This window comes from Trachypithecus francoisi, unplaced genomic scaffold (assembly GCF_009764315.1).
Source record: "Trachypithecus francoisi isolate TF-2019V2 unplaced genomic scaffold, Tfra_2.0 Lachesis_group0, whole genome shotgun sequence".
Taxonomy (NCBI): domain Eukaryota; kingdom Metazoa; phylum Chordata; class Mammalia; order Primates; family Cercopithecidae; genus Trachypithecus; species Trachypithecus francoisi.
Window position 1 is genome coordinate 117,576,022 of NW_022681453.1, and position 26,257 is coordinate 117,602,278.

The 26,257-nt window shown below is 38.9% G+C and overlaps 1 protein-coding gene and 1 non-coding gene across 3 annotated transcripts in view; both read right to left on the reverse strand.

Annotated features, from left to right (window-relative positions):
• Window positions 1-2,312: 2,312 nt before the first annotated feature.
• LOC117084751 lies at window positions 2,313-2,476 on the reverse strand. The gene has a single exon (XR_004437650.1). It is a non-coding gene; the product is annotated as a U1 spliceosomal RNA (small nuclear RNA).
• Window positions 2,477-3,843: 1,367 nt separating this feature from the next.
• SLC2A2 (solute carrier family 2 member 2) overlaps window positions 3,844-26,257 on the reverse strand; it is a 38,613-nt gene continuing 16,199 nt past the window's right edge. Inside the window, exons 4-11 of one of the 2 annotated variants that reach the window (XM_033211710.1) lie at window positions 25,752-25,876; window positions 22,626-22,741; window positions 21,479-21,641; window positions 20,804-20,991; window positions 17,813-17,917; window positions 13,075-13,176; window positions 5,633-5,836; window positions 3,844-5,543 (exon numbers count right to left, since the gene is read on the reverse strand). In XM_033211710.1, the coding sequence (XP_033067601.1) occupies window positions 5,343-5,543; window positions 5,633-5,836; window positions 13,075-13,176; window positions 17,813-17,917; window positions 20,804-20,991; window positions 21,479-21,641; window positions 22,626-22,741; window positions 25,752-25,876 (1,204 nt within the window). In that variant the 3' untranslated portion in view covers window positions 3,844-5,342. The remainder of the gene's footprint in view (window positions 5,544-5,632; window positions 5,837-13,074; window positions 13,177-17,812; window positions 17,918-20,803; window positions 20,992-21,478; window positions 21,642-22,625; window positions 22,742-25,751; window positions 25,877-26,257) is intronic. The other variant, XM_033211711.1, reaches the window with a different exon arrangement.

The window sequence follows — 26,257 nt, forward strand, 5'->3', positions numbered from 1 at the left end:
TGCCTGCAACCAACTTATCTTCAACAAATATAAACAACAGGAAAAGGATACCCTATTCAATAAATGGTGCTGGGAAAATAGGCTAGCCATATGCAGGAGAATGAAATGGGACCCCTTACTCTTACTATTTATAAAAATTAACTCAAAATGGATTAAAGGCCTAAATGTAATACCTGAAACTATAAAAGCCCTAGAAGAAAACCTAGGAAAAACTCTTCTGGACACTGGGCTAGGCAATGTATTTATGACTAAGACCTCAAAAGCAAATGCAACAAAAACAAAAGTAGATAAATGAGGCTTAATTAAACTAAAAAGCTTCTGCACAACAAAATAATAAGCAATAGAGTCAACAGACAACTTGCAAAATGGGAGAAAATATTTGCAAACTATGGATCTGTCAAAGGACTGATATCCAGAGTCTACAAGGAACACAAACAGCAAGAAAAAACAATCCATTAAAAAGTGGGCAAAGGACATGAACAGACATGTCCTCGAAAGAAGACATACAAGTGGCCAACATACATATGAAAAATTCTCAACATCTCTAATCATCAGAGAGATGCAAATTAAAACTACAATGAAATACCATCTCACTTCAGTCAGAATGGCTACTATGAAGTCAAAAAACAACATATGTTGGCGTGGACACAGAGAAAAGGGAATGCTTATATACACTGTTGGTGGGAATGTAAATTAGTACATCTATGTATTAATAAAACAGTATGGAGAACCTTCAAAGAATTAAAAATAGAACTACCATTCAACCCAGCAATCCCACTACTATGCATCTACCAAAAGGAAAAAAAAATATTATGTCTAAAAGACACATGAGCTTGTATGTTTAATGCAGCCCTATTCACAACAGCAAAATCATAGAATCAAAGTGTCCACCAGTAGCTGACTGGATAAAGAAAGTGTGATATATATATACACCATGGAATACTATGCAGCCAAAAAAAAATCATGTCCTTTGTAGCTGGAGGCATATGCGTGTGTGTGTGTTATATATATATATATATATATATATATATATATATATGAAAAGCTTATACATAATATCTTTATTTTTTGATGGCGGATAGTAACAAATTACTATAGTTTTAAAATTCAGTTGAATAAATAAACAGCACAGTAATTTTTAAAAATGCCAATATATACTATATTCTGAAAAATTGCATCTTTTGCAGATTTTCAAATATTTGACAAAAAATTTAAGGTGTCAACTTAAAAATTTGAAAACCACTTATGTGTACTTTCTGTACTCTTACGACACTCCTTATAGTACTGTAACTAGTTGTTTTCAAATCTTAGCTCTTTTATGAGAATGCAAGTGACTGAGGGTAGGGACTATGTTTTCTAAGCTTTGTATGTGTCACAGAACTTTAACAAAGTATCTTGTTCATAAAAGGAACTCAACTAAATATTTGCTGAATTAAATTATTTACATCAAATGGAGTCATTCATTTCTCTTCTACTGTTTTATTTAATCTTCAGGTTAGTTTTTCTACTACTTATAATTAAAACAACTGCCAGATGGGAATAAAATTTGGCCTTAAAAAGTCATTCACATTTTATTTCTAAAATGAGAATGGGAAAGTACTGTCGGAAGGAAATGAGTATACATAAACCAATATCAGTTTTTGAAGTGTGTTTTTTTCTATATAAATGAAGCAACACTAAGCATTCAGAAATGTATTTATTGATATCAAACTATTGTATATATATATACTTTTAACTCAAAGTAGTTTCTTTTCATGATCATGCACCAAATTAGCAGTAAAAATAGCAGCAGATGGATCAGAGTGGTTGTCGATAAACCTTTTCTCCCCAGGTCACTAATACATAATTGCCATGAAAAAAAAAAACCATATATATGTATTTACACTTGACTCATCACCTCTGCTTAGGACTCTACAGGGTCAGCTCAGCACAAGATATTGCTGAACTGCTGTATTTACTACATATGGAACAATTAAACTAGCAGTAAGAAGTAGTTTATGCATGTATGCTGGCTTACATGTATATACCTCTTGGGCAATTAATGAGGATTATCAACAAAGTTTGGTCTTGTCTTGTGATTATAATTCTATTACATTACATTTAAATGTGATATACAGAATTTTGTTTTATAGTTAGTATTATTCTAAGAAATAATAGTACATGTAGATCCTGTAAAAATAACATAACTTATGCAAAAGCAAATTCAAAAAATACAATAAAAACTCTTATAATCTTACTTAAGAAATATCAGGTTTGGATTTAGGAATTAGATAGCCTAGTATCTCTTCTGATTTGTTGTTGTTGTTGTTTTTCAGGGGAGAGCATGAACACAGTCCCCCACTACTACAAACTATGCAGTTGGGTTTCCCATATTTGGGGAAATGGCAGGGGTCAGCACATCCGGAGTGTAATGGATGAGCCTTGCCCTGGGAAAACCACCTTTGTGATTGTGATAGCTCCCCTGCCAGGTAAGCAATCTCTCCTGATTCTTCTCATTCCCTCAAGGTTGTGAGATTGTTTCTTTGAAGCAAGAAAATATTATCTTGAACTTATAAAACTCCTTTTTTTAAAAAAAAAATTGGGAACTATCTCACATATGATAATTCTTTATCCTAACAGTATTGCTATGAATACTAGTTCTAGGTAGCATTTATTGAGTACTCTCTTTGTAGCAGTTAGCACTTCATGTTTAATCCTCACAACTCTCTGAGGTAGGTAATATTACTGTGCCCATTTTACAAGAGAGGGCTCGAAACCCAGGTTCATGGAAGGCTAAAGACACAAATGGAGATGTTAATACTCTGGCCTTCCTGATTTCCCCATTAGACTGTGAACTCCTTGAAGTGTAGGGGGAGGGAGCAATGCCTTACTACATCTTAGTTGCATTACAGTGCTGACCATGTAGAGGAAAGTAGGGAGGAGGAAGCTAAGATAGGACCTTTTCCTGGGAGTCATGACAGTGGGCAATCCTAGATGTAGCAGGTGAATGCCAGACCAAAAACTCTAATTCTCATACTTCAAACAAGCTAAGAGAAAAATCACATTTATAAAGACATTAGAGTATACAAACACTTCCACAAAAATGAGAGAGTACCTGGAAAGTTAGGTGTTCAAATTCACATCTAATTTCCCTGGGATTAAATCTAATTAAGTAGTGTCAATTTTATTTTTTATTATGATATATACCATTGAAGACCTATAACTTTTTACTATAGTAAGCTAGTTATTTGGTCCTCCTATAAAGCTTTATCAGCTTCTTGTTTCCCTTTAATGTTTCTTTTCAACTCATATGTATCTCTGCAAGGAAAAAGTTGTAGAAGGGGGAACAATATAAGATACTTAAATTTCTCTGAGGCAGAAAACTTCAGGATCTGAATTTCTGATGTTTGTGGGCCAAAACAGTGAATAAGCACTTAAAAGTGGTCTTTGGAATTTTTAATTTAAATGTTTACCACTTTATTCTGTTAGTAAATGAGATCAGGAATAGTGATTTGATTAAATCACATATATCGCCTATAAAAGTGTTAAACTCCTTTATCATTGTTAACATTGGGCTTCCCAAAGGCCATTGGCATCCTGAGGAAGCATACAAGAGCCAACCAGGAGCCATTTTCCTGCTCCTGCCCTATTTAGAGACCCTATATTTTTGTCCAGAGTTCACAGTTTAGCACAAAGATGTCCCAAGTTATTTACGCTCATTTTGACTGTATCCTGAAATCCCAAGTGAAAATAGTTTATCCCAAATTGGCCCAAAAGAAAAACAAATCACACTGAAAAGAAACAATTTCTTGTTGTTTGGACTGCTAAATTACATATATGTGAACAACTTTAGGAAACAAGGCAAATGTTCAGGGTTTTTAATTATTTCACTCTTAAAAGAGTACTTTTTAAAAAGTGCTTTTCTTCAGTACACATTAAAGCAAACATAAGAAGGATTGATCAGTGCTCCAGTTGGTGGAGAAAACAGCCTAGAGATACGTTAGCTCCCTGCTAAGCTTTTGGGACCCATCAGAACTGTATTTCCGTAATTGTAAAATTGACTGTAAGCTCAAGTCTCTTTAATCATCTGTGTATTTCCAATTTGCCTATGTAGGTAAAGGCAGATTGATAGTGTACAATGCATGTTAGTAATGGCCATAGAATAGTTTGACTAGAATCTGTATACACCTAAGACAAAGAAGGAAATGTCAAAGGAGACGATTATTTTATGTTAGGATCATACCATAAAACAATTAGTCTTTCCAGGAAAATTAAACAGGGATTTTTATAAAGTCTGAAGCTGAACATTTATGAAGTTTCAGAAGCCCACACTGAGGAATCCTCCAACCCTACCTTTTCAACTTATTTTGAGACATAATAATTCAGAAAATATTTTTAACAAACCGATCAATCCTTTACTTCAAATTTTCTTACATTAGATTTGATCAAACTTATTAGGAGTTTGAGGTAATATACCAAATGTCTGACTCATGATTGTTTGAGTGCATGTGAAAACCAGGCTGTGCTCAATTAAAAAGTAAAACAAACTATAACTCAAAGGATTGTACCAGAAAGGAATCAACATGGTTTTATAATAGATGTTAATGTTAACTGATGGCCCAGGCTATATGATCAGGTGAAATCCTTTTAGCGTTACATCTTGCAAAAGATTTGTCCATTAAATAAAGGAACTAAAATGGTTTTCTTTTATGAGTGCTGAAATATTTTGATAAGCCTACCAGAAATGAAAGTTTTTCTCTATAGACATATTTTAATATACTCTGTAATCCATTCCAAATGAAAATACAGAACAAAGGTAAAATTTTAAACAAAATACAAATTCTAGTACTCAAGAAAAAAGCTGAGTGAGATAAATGGAAGGGTTGTCTATTTTAACATGGAACTTATTGCCACTAGCCCTATCTCCTTTAATATAAGATCTATGGGTAAGAAAATTCCAATTTAATGATATTCAAATATATAAATATTAGTTGCATCCTCAGGTTTCTAGTTATGTGTTAAAAAAATAACATGATATGTTGAAACCTCTTCAATTATAGAAGAACCTTGTTATAAAGAACAGAGCTAAAAATGTTAGAACCACCTGCCCTTTAGTGTAACAAAATAAACTAGCCTTTTTGGTTTACTTAATTATAGTCTTACCATCAAAAATATATTCTCTAACTTAAAAAAATACTTTTTTGGTAATATTTGATGACATTTCTGATGAGAGCACATAAAAATAAAACAATACTTAAAGACGTGTACATAAAATGCTCAAGAATCATCATTTAAAAACAGACGGTTCCCTTACTGTTTCTTTTCATGTCAAGAAGCAGGGTTTTTTTTTTTTTTTTTTTTTTTCACACAGTCTCCGTAGCTCCTAGGAATTTCATTTCTACGGCAGCTTTTGGCCTGTGGGCTGAGCCACTCTTCTTTTGGAATTCTGCAGCAATTTCCTCAAAAGACTTTCCTTTGGTTTCTGGAACTTTAAAAAATGTAAACAGGGTAAAGGCCAGGAGCACTCCAGCAAAGAGGAAAAACACGTAAGGTCCACAGAAGTCCTGGATAGAAAGCAAACACAGACTTCCAGTTAGCAGTTGTTTGACCCTCTCTTCTGTTTAGTAAATCTGTGAAATATTAGGCTGCTTACCGCAATATACTGGAAACACAGAGCTACAATGAAATTGCAGGTCCAGTTGCTGAATGCAGCTATTGCTAAAGCAGCAGGACGTGGTCCTTGACTAAAAAACTCAGCCACCATGAACCAGGGGATCGGGCCTGGCCCAATTTCAAAGAAGCTGACAAAGAGGAAGATGGCTATCATGCTCACATAACTCATCCAAGAGAACTTATTCTGAGGAAAAAAACGAACACAATAGTGGGACTGAGATCATTAGCTGCTTTTTCCTTTAGCTAAGTAGCCTCTGAGTTCAGAGGCAGGCATACATCTTTTTCTAATGTATTTTGTTAAAGCAAGTCTAAGTTATTCTAGTCTGAGAGAAATTGTTCTAGTCTGAATCATGCTTAACCTTTTAGACTTAGATTTCTTATCAGGAAATCCTCTGGATTAGGATTTTCCTGTGAAGGAGGCAGGGCAAGGATCCAGTGACCTTTGCTCCTACTCATACAAGGTTTCCAGACAAGATGTATAGCTTCCTGTGAAGTAGTAGATGAGAATGCCAGGAGGGCAGAGGTTCAGGTACATGCCCAAAGTCACACAGGAAGCCATGTGCAGAGTCAGCATTAAAACCCAGTTGGGGGGGGGGGCGGAGCAAGATGGCCGAATAGGAACAGCTCCAGTCTCCAACTCCCTGCGCAAGCGACACAGAAGACCGGTGATTTCTGCATTTTCAACTGAGGTACTGGGGTCATCTCACTAGGGAGTGCCGGACAATCGGTGCTGGTCAGCTGCTGCAGCCCGACCAGCGAGAGCTGAAGCAGGGCGAGGCATCGCCTCACCTGGGAAGTGCAAGGGGGAAGGGAATCCCTTTTCCTAGCCAGGGGAACTGAGACACACAACACCTGGAAAATCGGGTAACTCCCACCCCAATATTGCACTTTAAACAAACGGGCACACCAGGAGAATATATCCCACACCTGGCCGGGAGGGTCCCACGGCCACGGAGCCTCCCTCATTGCTAACACAGCAGTCTGCGATCTAACCGCAAGGCAGCAGCGAGGCTGGGGGAGGGGCACCCGCCATTGCTGAGGCTTAAGTAGGTAAACAAAGCTGCTGGGAAGCTCGAACTGGGTGGAGCTCACAGCAGCTCAAGGAAACCTGCCTGTCTCTGTAGACTCCACCTCTGGGGACGGGACACAGCTAAAAAAAAAAACAACAACAAAAAGGCAGCAGAACCTCTGCAGACGCAAACATCTCTGTCTGACAGCTTTGAAGAGAGCAGTGGATCTCCCAACACGGAGGTTGAGATCTGAGAACGGACAGACTGCCTGCTCAAATGGGTCCCTGACCCCTGAGTAGCCTAACTGGGAGACATCCCCCACTAGGAGCAGTCTGACACCCCACACCTCACAGGGTGGAGTACACCCCTGAGAGGAAGCTTCCAAAGTAAGAATCAGACAGGTACACTCGCTGTTCAGCAATATTCTATCTTCTGCAACCTCTGCTGCTGATACCCAGGCAAACAGGGTCTGGAGTGGACCTCAAGCAATCTCCAACAGACCTACAGCAGAGGGTCCTGACTGTCAGAAGGAAAACTATCAAACAGGAAGGACACCTATACCAAAACCCCATCAGTACGTCACCATCATCAAAGACCAGAGACAGATAAAACCACAAAGATGGGGAAAAAGCAGGGCAGAAAAGCTGGAAATTCAAAAAATAAGAGCGCATCTCCCCCTGCAAAGGAGCGCAGCCCATCGCCAGCAACGGATCAAAGCTGGTCAGAGAATGACTTTGACGAGATGAGAGAAGAAGGCTTCAGTCCATCAAACTTCTCAGAGCTAAAGAAGGAATTATGTACCCAGCGCAAAGAAACTAAAAATCTTGAAAAAAGAGTGGAAGAATTGACAGCTAGACTAATTAATGCAGAGAAGGTCATAAACGAAATGACAGAGATGAAAACCATGACACGAGAAATACGTGACAAATGCACAAGCTTCAGTAACCAACTCGATCAACTGGAAGAAAGAGTATCAGCGATTGAGGAGCAAATGAATGAAATGAAGCGAGAAGAGAAACCAAAAGAAAAAAGAAGAAAAAGAAATGAACAAAGCCTGCAAGAAGTATGGGATTATGTAAAAAGACCAAATCAACGTCTGATTGGGGTGCCTGAAAGTGAGGGGAAAAATGGAAGCAAGTTGGAAAACACTCTTCAGGATATCATCCAGGAGAACTTCCCCAACCTAGTAGGGCAGGCCAACATTCAAATTCAGGAAATACAGAGAACACCACAAAGATACTCCTCCAGAAGAGCAACTCCAAGACACATAATTGCCAGATTCACCAAAGTTGAAATGAAGGAAAAAATTTAGTTAAGGGCAGCCAGAGAGAAAGGTTGGGTTACCCACAAAGGGAAGCCCATCAGACTAACAGCAGATCTCTCGGCAGAAACTCTACAAGCTAGAAGAGAGTGGGGGCCAATATTCAACGTTCTTAAAGAAAAGAATTTTCAACCCAGAATTTCATATCCAGCCAAACTAAGTTTCATCAGTGAAGGAGAAATAAAATCCTTTACAGATAAGCAAATGCTTAGAGATTTTGTCACCACCAGGCCTGCCTTACAAGAGACCCTGAAGGAAGCCCTAAACATGGAAAGGAACAACCGGTACCAGCCATTGCAAAAACATGCCAAAATGTAAAGACCATCGAGGCTAGGAAGAAACTGCATCAACTAACGAGCAAAATAACCAGTTAATATCATAATGGCAGGATCAAGTTCACACATAACAATATTAACCTTAAATGTAAATGGACTAAATGCTCCAATTAAAAGACACGGACTGGCAAACTGGATCAAGAGTCAAGACCCATCAGTCTGCTGTATTCAGGAGACCCATCTCACATGCAGAGACATACATAGGCTCAAAATAAAGAGATGGAGGAAGATCTACCAAGCAAATGGAGAACAAAAAAAAGCAGGGGTTGCAATCCTAGTCTCTGATAAAACAGACTTTAAACCATCAAAGATCAAAAGAGACAAAGAAGCCATTACATAATGGTAAAGGGATCAATTCAACAGGAAGAGCTAACTATCCTAAATATATATGCACCCAATACAGGAGCACCCAGATTCATAAAGCAAGTCCTTAGAGACTTACAAAGAGACTTAGACTCCTATACAATAATAATGGGAGATTTCAACACTCCACTGTCAACATTAGACAGATCAACCAGACAGAAAGTTAACAAGGATATCCAGGAATTGAACTCATCTCTGCACCAAGCGGACCTAAGAGACATCTATAGAACTCTCCACCCCAAATCAACAGAATATACATTCTTCTCAGCACCACATCGCACTTATTCCAAAATTGACCACATAATTGGAAGTAAAGCACTCCTCAGCAAATGTCAAAGAACAGAAATTATAACAAACTGTCTCTCAGACCACAGTGCAATCAGACTAGACCTCAGGACTAAGAAACTCAATCAAAACCACTCAACTACATGGAAACTGAACAACCTGCTCCTGAATGACTACTGGGTACATAACGAAATGAAAGCAGAAATAAAGATGTTCTTTGAAACCAATGAGAACAAAGATACAACATACCAGAATCTCTGGGACACATTTAAAGCAGTGTGTAGAAGGAAATTTATAGCACTAAATGCCCACAAGAGAAAGCTGGAAAGATCTAAAATTGACACTCTAACATCATAATTAAAAGAACTAGAGAGGCAAGAGCAAACACATTCAAAATCTAGCAGAAGGCAAGAAATAACTAAGATCAGAGCAGAACTGAAGGAAATAGAGACACAAAAAACCCTCCAAAACATCAATGAATCCAGAAGTTGGTTTTTTGAAAAGATCAACAAAATTGACAGACCACTAGCAAGACTAATAAAGAAGAAAAGAGAGAGGAATCAAATAGACGCAATAAAAAATGATAAAGGAGATATCACCACCGACCCCACAGAAATACAAACTACCATCAGAGAATACTATAAACACCTCTACGCAAATCAACTAGAAAATCTAGAAGAAATGGATAATTTCCTGGACACTTACACTCTCCCAAGACTAAACCAGGAAGAAGTTGAATCCCTGAATAGACCAATAGTAGGCTCTGAAATTGAGGCAATAATTAATAGCCTACCCACCAAAAAAAGTCCAGGACCAGATGGATTCACAGCTGAATTCTACCAGAGGTACAAGGAGGAGCTGGTACCATTCCTTCTGAAACTATTCCAATCAATAGAAAAAGAGGGAATCCTCCCTAACTCATTTTATGAGGCCAACATCATCCTGATACCAAAGCCTGGCAGAGACACAACAAAAAAAGAGAATTTTAGACCAATATCCCTGATGAACATCGACGCAAAAATCCTCAATAAAATACTGGCAAACCGGATTCAGCAGCACATCAAAAAGCTTATCCACCATGATCAAGTGGGCTTCATCCCTGGGATGCAAGGCTGGTTCAACATTCGCAAATCAATAAACATAATCCAGCATATAAACAGAATCAAAGACAAGAACCACATGATTATCTCAATAGATGCAGAAAAGGCTTGTGACAAAATTCAACAGCCCTTCATGCTAAAAACGCTCAATAAATTCGGTATTGATGGAACGTACCTCAAAATAATAAGAGCTATTTATGACAAACCCACAGCTAATATCATACTGAATGGGCAGAAACTGGAAAAATTCCCTTTGAAAACTGGCACAAGACAGGGATGCCCTCTCTCACCACTTCTGTTCAACATAGTGTTGGCAGTTCTGGCTAGGGCAATCGGGCAAGAGAAAGAAATCAAGGGTATTCAGTTAGGAAAAGAAGAAGTGAAATTGTCCCTGTTTGCAGATGACATGATTGTATATTTAGAAAACCCCATTGTCTCAGCCCAAAATCTCCTTAAGCTGATAAGCAACTTCAGCAAAGTCTCAGGATACAAAATCAACGTGCAAAAATCACAAGCATTCTTATACACCAGTAACAGAGAGCCAAATCATGAATGAACTTCCATTCACAATTGCTTCAAAGAGAATAAAATACCTAGGAATCCAACTTACAAGGGATGTAAAGGACCTCTTCAAGGAGAACTACAAACCACTGCTCAATGAAATCAAAGAGGACACAAACAAATGGAAGAACATACCATGCTCATGGATAGGAAGAATCAATATCGTGAAAATGGCCATACTGCCCAAGGTGATTTATAGATTCAATGCCATCCCCATCAAGCTACCAATGACTTTCTTCACAGAATTGGAAAAAACGGCTTTAAAGTTCATATGGAACCAAAAAAGAGCCCGCATTGCCAAGACAATCCTAAGTCAAAAGGACAAAGCTGGAGGCGTCACGCTACCTGACTTCAAACTATACTACAAGGCTACAGTAACCAAAACAGCATGGTACTGGTACCACAACAGAGATATAGACCAATGGAACAGAACAGAGTCCTCAGAAATAATACCACACACCTACAGCCATCTGATCTTTGACAAACCTGAGAGAAACAAGAAATGGGGAAAGGATTCCCTATTTAATAAATGGTGCTGGGAGAATTGGCTAGCCGTAAGTGGAAAGCTGAAACTGGATCCTTTCCTTACTCCTTATACGAAGATTAATTCAAGGTGGATTAGAGACTTAAATGTTAGACCTAATACCATAAAAACCCTAGAAGAAAATCTAGGTAGTACCATTCAGGACATAGGCATGGGCAAGGACTTCATGTCTAAAACACCAAAAGCAACGGTGGCAAAAGCCAAAATTGACAAATGGGATCTAATTAAACTAAAGAGCTTCTGCACAGCAAAAGAAACTACCATCAGAGTGAACAGGCAACCTACAGAATGGGAGAAAATTTTTGCAATCTACTCATCTGACAAAGGGCTAATATCCAGAATCTACAAAGAACTCAAACAAATATACAAGAAAAAAACAAACAACCCCATCAAAAAGTGGGCAAAGGATATGAACAGACATTTCTCAAAAGAAGACATTCATACAGCCAACAGACACATGAAAAAATGCTCATCATCACTGGCCATCAGAGAAATGCAAATCAAAACCACAATGAGATACCATCTCACACTAGTTAGAATGGCAATCATTAAAAAGTCAGGTAACAACAGGTGTTGGAGAGGATGTGGAGAAATAGGAACACTTTTACACTGTTGGTGGGATTGTAAACTAGTTCAACCATTATGGAAAACAGTATGGCAATTCCTCAAAGATCTAGAACTAGATGTACCATATGACCCAGCCATCCCACTACTGGGTATATACCCAAAGGATTATAAATTATTCTACTACAAAGACACATGCACACGTATGTTTATTGCGACACTATTCACAATAGCAAAGACTTGGAATCAACCTAAATGTCCATCTGTGACAGACTGGATTAAGAAAATGTGGCACCTGGCCGGGCGCGGTGGCTCAAGCCTGTAATCCCAGCACTTTGGGAGGCCGAGACAGGTGGATCACGAGGTCAGGAGATTGAGACCATCCTGGTCTACACGGTGAAACCCCGTCTCTACTAAAAAATACAAAAAACTAGCCGGGCGAGGTGGCGGGCGCCTGTAGTCCCAGCTACTCGGGAGGCTGAGGCAGGAGAATGGCGTAAACCCGGGAGGCGGAGCTTGCAGTGAGCCGAGATCACGCCACTGCACTCCAGCCTGGGCGACAGAGCGAGACTCTGTCTCAAAAAAAAAAAAAAAAAAAAAAAAAAAAAAAAAGAAAATGTGGCACCTATACACCATGGAATACTATGCAGCCATAAAAAAGGATGAGTTTGCGTCCTTTGTAGGGACATGGATGCAGCTGGAAACCATCATTCTTAGCAAACTATCACAGGAACAGAAAACCAAACACCGCATGTTCTCACTCATAGGTGGGAACTGAACAATGAGATCACTTGGACTCGGGAAGGGGAACATCACACACCGGGGCCTATCATGAGGAGGGGGGAGGGGGGAGGGATTGCACTGGGAGTTATACATGATATAAATGATGAATTGATGGGTGCTCACGAGTTGATGGGTGCAGCACACCAACATGGCACACGTATACATATGTAACAAACCTGCACGTTATGCACGTGTACCCTAGAACTTAAAGTATAATAAAAAAAAAAAAAAGGAAAAAAAAAAAGAAATTACAAAGTGGACAGCAGAAAAAAAAAAAAAAAAACCCAGTTGATGGTGAATCCAGAGCCTATGCTCTAACCATGGGTACATGGCCTCCCTGGATGTCAACCAGAATTTACATGCTGATATTCAGCCTTAAACCCAAGAAACTAGTTCATCTTTTTTTTATATATCTCCTTTGATTTTATGCTGTTGCTCTGGCTTTATTTCGTCAGTCTCAAATATTTTTGAATACAAAGCACTTTTACCTGGACCACAGAGGTGCCAGGTACCATCATATGTTAATGAAAAGCCTCAGTGTGGGCACCAAACTTACCAGCAGCACAAGTCCCACTGACATGAAGATGGCACAAACAAACATCCCAGTCATTCCAATTAGAAAGAGAGAACGTCGCCCTGCCTTCTCCACAAGGAATACCTAGGACAGTTTTAAAGAAGATTATCTCAGTTTTATGAGTCATAAAATATTGACTGTTTACTTCAATCATTTTTACTGCCAAAGAGGTCATTTTAATTTATATAACAGATAGGAGGCAATTCCACCCTTCCATTTTACAGGAGTGAGATCGAGGTGGGAAGTGACTGCCCCAGGTGGCAGAGCTAGTCTCAGTGGACAGCGGGTAATGATCAAATATCTGCTTAATTTAGTCACATTGGTTTGAATAGGCCATTATAGAGATAGAAACATAGTGTTACCACTACTCCAGGATTATCACTTTGGGTACAATATTCAGAGACTGTACAGCTGGGGTCTCTCCCAGTAGATGTCCTGTACATTTAAAATGTGAAGGTTCCACATTTAAACGTGACATTAACTTGTTGTCTGATAATTATCCTAAGTTATAATTACAAGGGTCTGTCCACTACTGACACCGGAAACAGTACAGCTGTTCAGGTGTCAACTAGTCTCTTCCAATTTTCTCACTGCTTAATAAAGTCCTATTGTGACCACTCACCTGGCAACATATGGAATTTGATAATTGTACCAAAATAGGCCTGCATTTTTCTGTGTATGCTTAATTGTATCTTTTGCCAGGAGTGAACTATTCATCTTAAAAGTTAGGACTTTTTTTTTTTTTTTTTTTTGAGACGGAGTCTCGCTCTGTAGCCCGGTCTGGAGTGCAGTGGCCGGATCTCAGCTCACTGCAAGCTCCGCCTCGCGGGTTTAGGCCATTCTCCTGCCTCAGCCTCCCGAGTAGCTGAGACTACAGGCGCCCGCAAAGCAAAGGGTTAACAAACCTGCACGTTATGCACATGTACCCTAGAACTTAAAGTATAAAAAAAAAAAAAAAAATGCCTTCTTATCTTAACTGAGGAGATACGTCATTGATTCCTTTAGTTTTGTGGACCTTTGCATTAATGGTTAAGATTTACAATCAGCCAAGACTAGAGTTTGTTATACTCTTGCCTGATCCTTGGAATATTACCAAGGCTGGTGAGTCACTCTCGCTCTCACCCCCCACAAAACTTCCTGTCATAATTTCTCACTTTGGCGCCTGGTGAGCAAATTGGCTGGCTCATCAGCCTATCAGTAAATCAATAACAATCCAATGTCTTTAGTATAGTGAGCTGTGGTTCTGAAGATATCTTAGAAACATTTCACCTACAGTGAAAGCCCGTTTCTCAGAGGCACACTCATATCAGAGTTTTAAATCACTTCAGATAGGATGATAAGCAAAGATCACATATTTAATTATCGAGACGGAAGTTGGAAAAAAACAGATTTTTCTTTTTTTTTTTTTTTTTTGAGACGGAGTCTCACTGTGTCGCCCAGGCTGGAGTGCAGTGGCGCGATCTCGGCTCACTGCAAGCTCCGCCTCCCGGGTTCCAGCCATTCTCCTGCCTCAGCCTCCGAGTAGCTGGGACTACAGGCGCCCGCCACCGCGCCCGGCTAGTTTTTTGTATTTTTAGTAGAGACGGGGTTTCACCGTGTTAGCCAGGAGGGTCTCGATCTCCTGACCTCATGATCCGCCCGCCTCGGCCTCCCAAAGTGCTGGGATTACAGGCTTGAGCCACCGCGCCCGGCCTAGATTTTTCTTAAGTTCATAAAATATCTCTTTATGTTTTAACTCTTTTATTATGATGTTCAAAACTGACTTGGTGTGCCGGGCGTGGTGGCTCAAGCCTGTAATCCCAGCACTTGGGGATGCCGAGACGGGCGGATCATGAGGTCAGGAGATCGAGACCATCCTGGCTAACACGGTGAAACCCCGTCTCTAATAAAAACTACAAAAAGCTAGCCGGGCGAGGTGGCGGGCGCCTGTAGTCCCAGCTACTCGGAGGCTGAGGCAGGAGAATGGCGTGAACCCGGGAGGCGGAGCTTGCAGTGAGCTGAGATCTGGCCACAGCACTCCAGCCTGGGTGACAGAGCGAGACTCCGTCTCAAAAAAAAAAAAAAAAAAAAACTGACTTGGTGCCACCATGTCAAGCTACCAAGAAAATAGAAGCATTTCTTTGTGAATAAGCTCCTTTACTATAAACTCTAAAACTGCACGTCTTGAAAATTGAGTTGGCCTCTGTCCCTGAGGCCTAGTGTGCACTCAGGATGAGTGTGACAAGGGGAGACATGGTCAGTGGCTGGAGATATCTGCCCAATCAGAACCCTCATCTTTCCCGCAGTGCCTAACACAAATCCTGGGCGCTTAGTTGCAATTTGGTAGTCACCGCTTCTCTGTCAGTGTCATCCTGCCTTCTAGATCCCTCCATTTTTCTTTCTGTTTTTTTTTTCTGTCAAGATTACAGGCCCTCTTCTAGCCTCCCGTTAGTGTGGAAGAAAATATAGGATGTGGAACACAATTAGTGTGGAGTTGGGAAAGTCTCTCTTCCCAAAAACAAATTGATGTTCTTCCAGTTTGGTGAAACATTAACATATTCGGTGCATATTTCTATTTGCGTATTTTTATTTGAAAGTACACACACAATTTGGTAACATTGGTTAACTTTGGGGAGAGAAACTGGATGACTGAGGGACTATCCTTTTTATACTTTATGAACTTTAGAACATTTCAAAAATTAATATAGTTAAAAATTTTAAATGTGATCTGTAGTGCTGGAGGCTTAATTAATGATTAGGAGTGATTTTTTTTTTTTTTTTTGAGACGGAGTCTCACTCTGTCGCCGGGGCTGGAGTGCAGTGGCCGGATCTCAGCTCACTGCAAGCTCCGCCTCCCAGGTTTATGCCATTCTCCTGCCTCAGCCTCCCAGGTAGCTGGGACTACAGGCGCCCGCCACCTCGCCTGGCTAGTTTTTTGTATTTTTTAGTAGAGACGGGGTTTCACAGTGTTAGCCAGGATGGTCTCGATCTCCTGACCTCGTGATCCGCCTGTCTCGGCCTCCCAAAGTGCTGGGATTACAGGCTTGAGCCACCGCGCCCGGCCAGGAGTGATTTTTAAAGATTATGTCACTACCCTGTTCAAAACCTTTCACAGAATCAAAGGATGAACTCTAAAAAGGTATATTCAAAATAATTAGGACACTGTCTTAAACAACTCCTCCCACATGAGTGGGGTTGGGAGCAGGGTGCAAAAATGAAACTTTACAGAAGTTTCCCCTTTAGATTTTTTCAGAATTTAGGCTACCCAATCTTGACAATTTGATGCTTTACACAGAAAATCCTATTATACACAAAATGTTTTAATAATAATCTGTTATAAAAAATATGTTGAATAATTTGTAAAAAATATTCCAGGAGACAAAAGGGTGAATAGTCCCTTGGATTGCACTTCAGAAACAGGTCTTGATTGATTTACAGTGACCTTTTGGTTTGAACAGGCCTTATCTCTAACGGTATGTCTACAGAACCATTGGCATTTCATTATTATCTGTTTTTCCTGCTCTTTCCAAGGTCCAGCACTGTTTAATGTGGTCTGGACAAACCTGCCTTTTGATCTGCGTAGCCAGGCTGTAATTTATTGATCACCCTAAGGTAATAGTTAAGAGTTCATGTGCAGAGAATGAAAAACAAGTGACTAAATTATATTGAGTATAGTATTGTGATCAAAATTGAAAAGAATAAACTTTTTGCTATTTTTATCTTGTTGAACAAAGATAAAAATAAGCTCAGTGACTCTCATTCTACAGTGAATTATATTAGTTGGGGAGTTTTTGTCTTTGTCGTTGCTTGTTTACTTCTTAGATTATTATGTTAGATATTCTTGTCAGGTTCTTATATATTAAGAATATATCTTACATATTCTTACATAAGAATATATATATAGACATATATATCATATATTAATATATAAGAACCATCACTTCCTATGTATTCTTAATATATAAGAACCATCACTTCCTATATATTCTTAATATATAGAAACCATTTGCTATATATTCTCAATATATAAGAACCATCACTTCTTATAGAAAGTTATTTGGTTTGAAGAAGAGTATATGACCTTTTGTTGTTGTTGGAAGAAAGCAATAACATTTCTAGTTACATTGTCACTTCCCTCATAATATCACACATACTCTCATGCATCACCAGAAGCCACAACTTTGTGAACTACTTGGAAGCTCTCTGCCCAATGACTTAATACCATTTACTGAGTCTGCTTAACTTTGCTTAAAGGGTTAAATGTCTGTTAGAGAGGGCCTTGTTTGTTTATTTTTATATGTTTCCCCCAAGACACGTGGTAAAAAAAGAATTTGAACTATGTAAAAAGAGGAACCTAAGTAGACCATCCAATATCAAGAGAAATGACAAACTGTCAGCTACTCCCAAGGGGTTTATGTACAGAGAAAAGAAGGAATCTAGGAATCTGCACAAGGAGGAAGTTCTCTGTGCCCCCAAGTGAGTTACAAATTCACAAATGAGTGACTAAATGGCATCCCAGCAGTGCAGAGAACCAGTGATTCACCCTCTCAGTTATGTCTAATCTCACTGCAGTGGTTGGCTTATTCAAACAGGACTCTTCTCATGACTCACTTGGGTTTACACACTTAGAGCATGTGTACAATGTCATTGATTGCTTTTAGAGCCCAAGCTCCCCCCGCCACACACACGCAACTTCTGGACTAAGGAACAAGCGGAGTATTTATCTAGGGCATTGACTTACAGAGACAGCAGTGAAAACCATGTTTACAGCACCAACTCCAATGGTTGCATAAACAGGTTTGCTGATACCAGCCGTCTGAAAAATGCTGGTTGAGTAGTAAAAAATCTGCAAAGTAAAAACAGTTTAGCCTTAATCTTAAGAAGTCTGGCACTGATGTCTTTAAAGCAAGAAATATTTTAGATTGTGTATTTTTAGTTGTTTCTATGGCGCCATGCTCCCTAGAACTTCCTACAGATTTTCTCCTTCCAAGGAAGAGAACCCTCAGTCTTCCTTTAGTGTTTAAAGCTTCTGATTGCTTAAATGTCCTCCTTATATTTAGCTGAGAATTCTGCTACTGCATTTTCTTTATTTTTGTAAATAAATTGAAACATTTTGTTAAAGTATAATATACATAGAAAAGTACACATAAATATGCAGCTTAATTAATTTTCACAAACTGAACACACCTATGTAACTAGCATCCAGATCAAGAGATAAATAATTCCACCCCTCCGGAAGCATCTTAAATCTCCCTTTATCATTTATCTCAAGGAAACCACTCTTCCAACTCCTGACATCATAGATAAATTTTGCCTACTTTTGTACTTGATGTGAATGGAACCACATAATATGTATCATTTTGTGCCTGGCTTCTTTTATTCAACATTACCTTTGTGAGAATCATCCTTATTGTACATTGTAGACAGTTCATGATCATTACTATGTAGTATTTTATTGTATTAATATACCATGATTTACTACTATTCTATTGATGAGTGTTTAGGTAGCTGCCATTCCTAAATGAATAATTTACTATTCATTAGGCTATCAGAAATCCTAAATTCAATACTCAACTCTAGAAGCCACTTGCAATTTAGTTTTTTTTTGGGGGGGGTGGACAGGGGGTTCAGGTGTGATTATTCTTTTTCCCTCCTTGTATTTATTGTGATTTTTGCCTTTTGCCTTCACCTTAATATTAAATAGACATTTAGTTTAGAAAACTTTTGAAGCAAAACGAAAGTTAATGCTTACTCAATATATGTTTGTTGTAGCAAGACACATGATGTCAACATTTTTAAATGTCTTTTAGCTATTGATTATGAATAGTGATTATGAATAGTGCTGCTAGGAACATTCTAGTACAATCCTTGTGGTGGAATATGTATGCGTTTATAACTAGGAATAGAATTGCTGGACCATGGTATAGGCATATACTCAACTTTGATAGATATTGCCAAATAGTTTTTGAAAGAAGTTATGACAGTTTTACAGTCTCACCAGCATGTATAAGAGATCTAGTTGCTATTGCATTTAATCCAGAAAATTTCACTAGTCTCAGTAGACGTGGAGAAATTTTGTTCACAACTTTTCTAATAGCCTTTTAAAATTTAGTTATGTTTATGTATTTATGTCTTTTAGGTCATTCTGTTATCCATTATCCTTTGTCATTCCTTCCCCACCTAACATGTCCTGTTGCTGGTACCTCTTCCCGCAGACAGGACTGAGGTAGAGGACTGTGCCAACTGTGTTCAGTGCATAGAGGCCTACAGCACACTTCACACTATCCCACCATTTTTAGGCTGCCCAAGGCCTCAGGTTCAACATTTCCTGGATTCCTCTTTAAGTCAGGCACTGGGATGGAAGCTGAAACAGTAAGGTTCAGAGAAATTAAATTTTGTGCCATTGAATATACAGACAGAACTGAGATAGGAGATATGATTTTGGTCTCTGAGCCTCAAAGTTATACAGACTATTAATAAAAATAAACATCAAGGACCTCTTAAAGGAGGACGGAGACCGCAGTTGAGTTTGTGGAGTGAAGTTCAGGTCTCATTTTGTTTCAATGGATGGGAATTACTTCCTTTGCCTCCCCCAGGTGTTTGCCCATATCTCAGTCACCCACAAAGTGTCCCATGTGGATTTGGCATTGGCTCACTACAGCAAATGTCCAATTTACATTTTTAACAGCAACAAAAGAGGAGAAGTGTTTTTTGTTAGTTTTGTTTTTTATCTAGTTTCTTGATAAATGCTTAATTTTTTCCTCTAGTAGTTAATTGCCAGTAGAACCATCTTAGTCTGCATGATGCAGGGGTTTCAATGTAAGACCTAAAAGCTAGCTAGTTTAATGCTCAGTATGTTTTTCAATCATGTATTATCTACTACCCTTAGTCACCAATAGCATGCCAGTTTGCTGTATTATTTATTTTGTGTGCTATCTCCTCAAATGGAGTAAAAGTTTCTTGGATGGCAGGAAACTGCTCTTTGCACCTGGCTATCTGGTATACTTCATTTAAATAGATGAAGGGAACCATGGATTCCGTTTGGCTTGGGCTATCAGAAATCCTAAATTCAATACTCAACTGTAGAAGCTCCTTGCAGTTTTTTGGGGGAGGGTTGTATAATTATTCTCCCTTTCTCTCTTTGGATGTATTAAGATTTTTGCTTTTTGCCTTCACCTTAATAGATATACAGTACCATTGACTGTTGACATTTTAAAAAATTGTTAAGTAATTTTAGAAAACTTTTGAAGCAAAATGAAAATTAATGCCCAATGTATGTTTGTTGTAGCAAGACCCATGATGCCAATACCTTAAAATATCTTTTAGCTATTTAAACTTGTACCCCTTGTCTTCCCTGTTTTAATTCACTGTGCTCTTAAGAGTTAGTGGGTGTTCTTGGCCGGGCGCGGTGGCTCAAGCCTGTAATCCCAGCACTTTGGGAGGCCGAGACGGGCGGATCACGAGGTCAGGAGATCGAGACCATCCTGGCTAACACGGTGAAACCCCGTCTCTACTAAAAAAATACAAAAAATTAGCCGGGCGAGATGGCGGGCGCCTGTAGTCCCAGCTACTCGGGAGGCTGAGGCGAGAGAATGGCGTAAACCCGGGAGGCGGAGCTTGCAGTGAGCTGAGATCCGGCCACTGCACTCCAGCCTGGGCGGCAGAGCGAGACTCCGTCTCAAAAAAAAAAAAAAAAAAAAAAAAAAGAGTTAGTGGGTGTTCTTAAACTTACCCCATTGATTCCAGAAAATTGCTGAGCCATGTGCAGCATCAGTGCCACTAGAATAGGCTGTCGGTAGCTGGAATTGGTGAAGAGCTGAATTATAGAGACTTTCTGCTCACTTGATGCTTCTTCTCTTTCTTTTCTCATTTCATTAATATCTTTGGTGACATCATCATATCCTCTGAGTCTTTTCAAGCCTATGCCGGGAAATGATCAGGTTGAAACAACTCAAGTCAAAACAAAAAGAAATTTATTTTTATGTTAATGAAACAGCTACATTTCTGCATGCCCCGTTCTATTACTTAATAGCATGGGTGTTGGAAATTCTTTTTTTTTGTTAAATCTTGCTCTTTGATTTAAAAGAAAAACGGAACATTTGGCTTCATCTTATGACAAATACAACTAGATCCTCATTATGTTAGAAGCATAATGCTGGAGGGATCTTTGAGAAACCTCTGGTTGAGTCTAATACCCTGTATATGGATTTCTGGTTTCGGTTAACTGAATGCCTATGGGTGCCAAATGACATGCGCCAGTCATACAAAAGCGATTTTGCACATTCTTCTTACATTTAATCACCAACTTCATGTGGAAGGCACTGTTTTACATTGTATAATACACTGTTTTACATTAGCTGATAACGCTCAAACAGTAGGAAGAAAGAAAAACCATCCACAGACTTACTTTGCTTTGCTTTGACTTCCTCATCTAACTTGATGTAAAGGTACCTGGGACTTTCTGGACAGAAAAAGAGTAGCAGAGACTGAAGGATGGCTCGCACACCAGACAGGCCAAGCAGGATGTGCCACAGATCATAACTGCCCAAGATAAATTCAAGACCAACAATCTGAAAATGCAAGGAGGAAGCATATCAACTACATAATACTTTGGATCTACCGTTTACACCAATTTGTTGAAAAAGTACTTTGACTATTTAATAGTAGTCTCTAACTACTTTGGAAACTATTAACTATTAACTATCGTGTCTCACTTTAACTAAATTAGGAACTATTTGTTATATAAGGAATTAACCTAGGTTCGTTTTCATCAACTCCAGTTGGATAGTCAGGATGAGAATCAACCAAGCTTAGACAAAAATACATACTTGATATCTAAAGCAACACGTAGCTGTATTCTCCAGGCAACCAGATAGAAACTGGTTGTGCTAAAATCAGCCATGACTTTGGACCTTTGCTTGGTATTTCCTTCTTATGTTACGCAGAACTTAAATAGAAAGGGATTCCATAGATAGAACAATTACTGTGATGAGAACTATCTTGGTGATTCCTATGGCAATAATTTATAGACTACCCTCTGGATTGTCGTAGGCGTGGGGTCCCAGACTCCCTCTGACACCATAGGGTAGAAGGGAAGGATAGACTCAACTGAACAGGAGCTCCTGTGGCAATGACTTACATATTAGATTCCCAAGTAAGATGTTTAAAACAAAGGCAACCCAGGCAATCCAATCCTTGAAGTTTTCTATTTCTTGAAATCTAAATGGAATAGTTTAACTCTAGAATAGTTCTGAAGTTAAGACCTGGCTTGCCAGGTCACCTTCAGTACTATCCCACCAACAATTCCAAGGGGAAAACTGAGGAGTGATAATAATTTACCTTTGAATGAAAAAGTCTATGTCTCTACACCACCTCCGCTACCACTGGTAGAATTGGCTTCTCTTTCTGTGCTGGTCTATAGTGAGAGTGGACAGTCAGGGCGGGAGAAGATGGATGAAGTGGAGGAAGTACAGTAGGGGATGCAATAATAGTAGTGGTACCGTAGAGGATGAAGTAGATAGGTGTAGTAGGGGGTAAGGATGGGGAGTTTTTACCTGACTAATAAGAATGCCCGTGACAATGGCCAGCTGATGAAAAGTGCCAAGTGCGCCCCTGAGAGTGGTTGGAGCAATTTCACCAATATACATAGGCACCAGGCCTGAAATTAGCCCTGCATGAAACATGAACATAAATGTTAAAGTGCAACCAGGACTGTCTCAATAACAACAATTTGGTTTAAGTACAGTATATATCTTGAATAAAAGCCCCTCCCTGAGTTCACTGGAAGGATGAACGCTTGTTCCTAGTAATAGCATAGTTTGTGCAAGAGATATTTGATATGACCCCAAATGCAGTTGTAGTTGGAAATATGAATAGAAAGAAATGCTTAGTCATGTATTTGGCAGTTCTTCATTACATGATTTTATTTAATTAAAATTCATGTTAATTTTTAATTTACATCATAAATGCCTTAGGTTGTCTTCAGAAAAGAAATTGAAGAATGTTTTAATAATATTCTTAATCAGGGCTCATGAGATTGAAGGAAATCAGAACATATCTCCTCCAGCCTCTTGATAGATGTGAGAAACAGCTTGCCAAAGATCACAAGCAACAGAGCATTAGTGTGAGAACAATATGCCCTATCTGAATTTCCACAATGTAGAGGGATTGGTGATGAAGGGGAAGGGGAGGTGCAGAGAGGTAGAAGAGATTAAGGATCTTAAGGAGTCTTCCCCAGTTAGAAACCAGAGAAATTCAGCTCCTTTATTCTATTCAAATATTAGGCTTCAGAAAAAATTTTATTTGAAGAAAGACTTTTGGTACTTAAATGAATACAGAGCATTTGAAAGCACTAGGTCATTCTGTCTTCTGAAGCTTTCTTAAATGCACATGTAATCAGTTGTACTGGAAATGGAATGTCCAGCCATTTGCTGATTGCATAAAAAGTTCAGAGACTGGCCCGTTGCGGTGGCTCAAGCCTGTAATCCCAGCACTTTGGGAGGCCGAGACGGGCGGATCACGAGGTCAGGAGATTAAGACCATCCTGGCTAACACGGTGAAACCCCATCTCTACTAAAAAATACAAAAATCTGGCCGGGCGAGGTGGCGGGCGCCTGTAGTCCCAGCTACTCAGGAGGCTGAGGCAGGAGAATGGCGTAAACCCGGGAGGCGGAGCTTGCAGTGAGCTGAGATCCGGCCACTGCACTGCACTCCCAGCCTGGGCGACAGAGCAAGACTCCGTCTCAAAAAAAAAAAAAAAAAAAAAAAGTTCAGAGACTATTGATAGGCAAGGCTGAATTAAATGTTTGGCATTTTCTTAAATATTTAAAAATAGGATTTGCAGAAGCTTCTTCTTAGAAACTACCTGCCTATCAAATTGAAATGGATGATCTTTGTTTAAAAGATGCTTTGACAATTGTTTTCAAAATACATTTTTTAATGCTTCAAGTTGTTCTTAATATCTCAAATGAACATTTATATGTGTGATATGGCATCTATATTTCAGCTGAATTTTACAGGTGACTTTTAATGTGTAGCCTGTTGATCTTAAATAAAAAAAATCATTTATTTGCCTCTATTCTAAGTTGTACTATCTTTCTGTAATACCTAATACTATACCTGAAAAACAATAATGTAGATAAGCTCACAGATCTGAAGTCACATGAACTTGAAGTCAAATTATGTTTCCTATAATTTTTAGGAACTTTAATGCTCAGAATAGGGCCAAACATAATATTAGAAGATGGTTGGGGAGTACAAGTTGATTGACTATGCTAGTTATAGGTTGTTTTACAATGTGTTTATAACATTTATTTTCAATTTTACCAAAAATATTTTATAATTTTTTCACACTGTATTTTTTTTAAATGGAGAGAAAAGAAAGAAGAATCATAATTGGGACTTCATTCATAGTGTTATTATCTGCATTTTATGGGAGAAGAAACTGAGGCTCAGATTTAGTGTTTAAGGCCAAGCAGAGACAGTGCCAGAATTTATTTGCTCTGAATCCAAAGCTCTTTCCAAATTTGGGGTTGACTCTTTACCTTGATAAAGCTACACTGACCTTCAGTTATGTGTATTAACATTGAAAATAATAAAAAGAGATTTAATTAGGCTGTTAACTTGGTATTTTAGACTTTTGCTTCAACTGATCATTGAAGACACATGGAATTCAAGTCTTTTCTGTAGGTAAAAGTGTTAAAAATACTTTTATATACAAATCTATGTCCTCACAACTCCTTCCCCATCCCCATGGATAGAAGTGCCTTGAAAGGCAACTATAATTTGTGAAAATGGGTTAAAATCTCAACCTAGCACCATCAAAATTAGAGCTTCATTGGCAGAAGTTAAAGATTTAGCCATTTGTTTTAGAGAGAGATTAAATGATTCTGCCTTTGTTCAGACGTCTGCTAATTAATTGCTTCTGAATGTTTGAAAAGCTGTCTCTAAGAACTAGTGATTCCCACTATTCAGAATAAAGTTCATGGGAGGAACCTCTTTCCTTTATTCTGAACTTTTAAGTATCAGCTGCTTCTGTCTGATTCCCTCTCCCTATAGACACCACCACCATAATGCTTCACTCGGTCATGTCTAGAATCATACAGGGCTGGGGAATGTGGTCTAAGAGATGGGTTCAGAGTGTTAAGGTCTTATCAGATAGAAGAGATGGAGACATGGCAGCCAGGTATTCCATAAGGGCAGAATTAAGGGTCGTGGTATAGCAGTCTCCCACTGTCTGCTATACCGCAGCAGTAATAACAACAACTAGCATTTACTGGTAGCTTACTGTATGTCAGATTCTATGCGGAACATTTTACATGTGTTCTCACAATCACCCTATAAGGTAGATATTATTATCCACTTCATTTAATAGTGAAGCAACTGAGAATCAGAGTTAAATAATTTGTCTGTGATCATACAACTGGAAATGATGTCATTGCCATGGACAAGGACCTTGATAGCATCATAATTCCTACTTACTGGTCCCAAACCCCCCTGACTCTGGATTTCAACTTTATGCTATTGCCTTTCCCTCTGTGATGTCACCCTAAACTCAAAAATATCCCTGAATGCTACCACATCCGCCTTTAGAGTTACTTTCAGACAAGGGTAGGGGTGTGTGTGTGTGTGTGTGTGTGTGTGTGTGTGAGAGAGAAAGAGAGCGAGAGAGAGAGACTTACCAGAGTATAGTCCTGAGATGCTTCTTCCAGCAATTATAAGTATATGAGATGGTCCCAATTTTGAAAACCCCATCAAGAGAGCTCCAACTAATGAAAGAATGTTTGCTATTAACATGGCTTTGATTCTGAAATTTTAAAAAGCAAGGAGTATAAATTCAGCATCAAAACTTGCTAGAATTATTTGCTTTCAGAGCATGTTGAGTTTTTTTTTTTAACTTAAGAGCAATTATTTTAATTTTGCTGTAAAAGCTAGTTGGGGAATCTTGAACCAAGACTGCTAATTTGACTCATCTATGGACTAAAGTATTAGTAATAAGCAAGATTTATGATGAAAGAACCTAGGTTGCATCCACCTGATCTCTACATGTTTCTCTTTTATTTTGAGTCAGGGTCTCGCTTGCTCTGTTACTCAGGCTGGAGTGCAAAGGCACCATCATGGTTCTTTGCAGCCTTGACCTCCCAGACTCAAGCGCAGTCTCTACATTTTGATAGAGATGATTCAATCA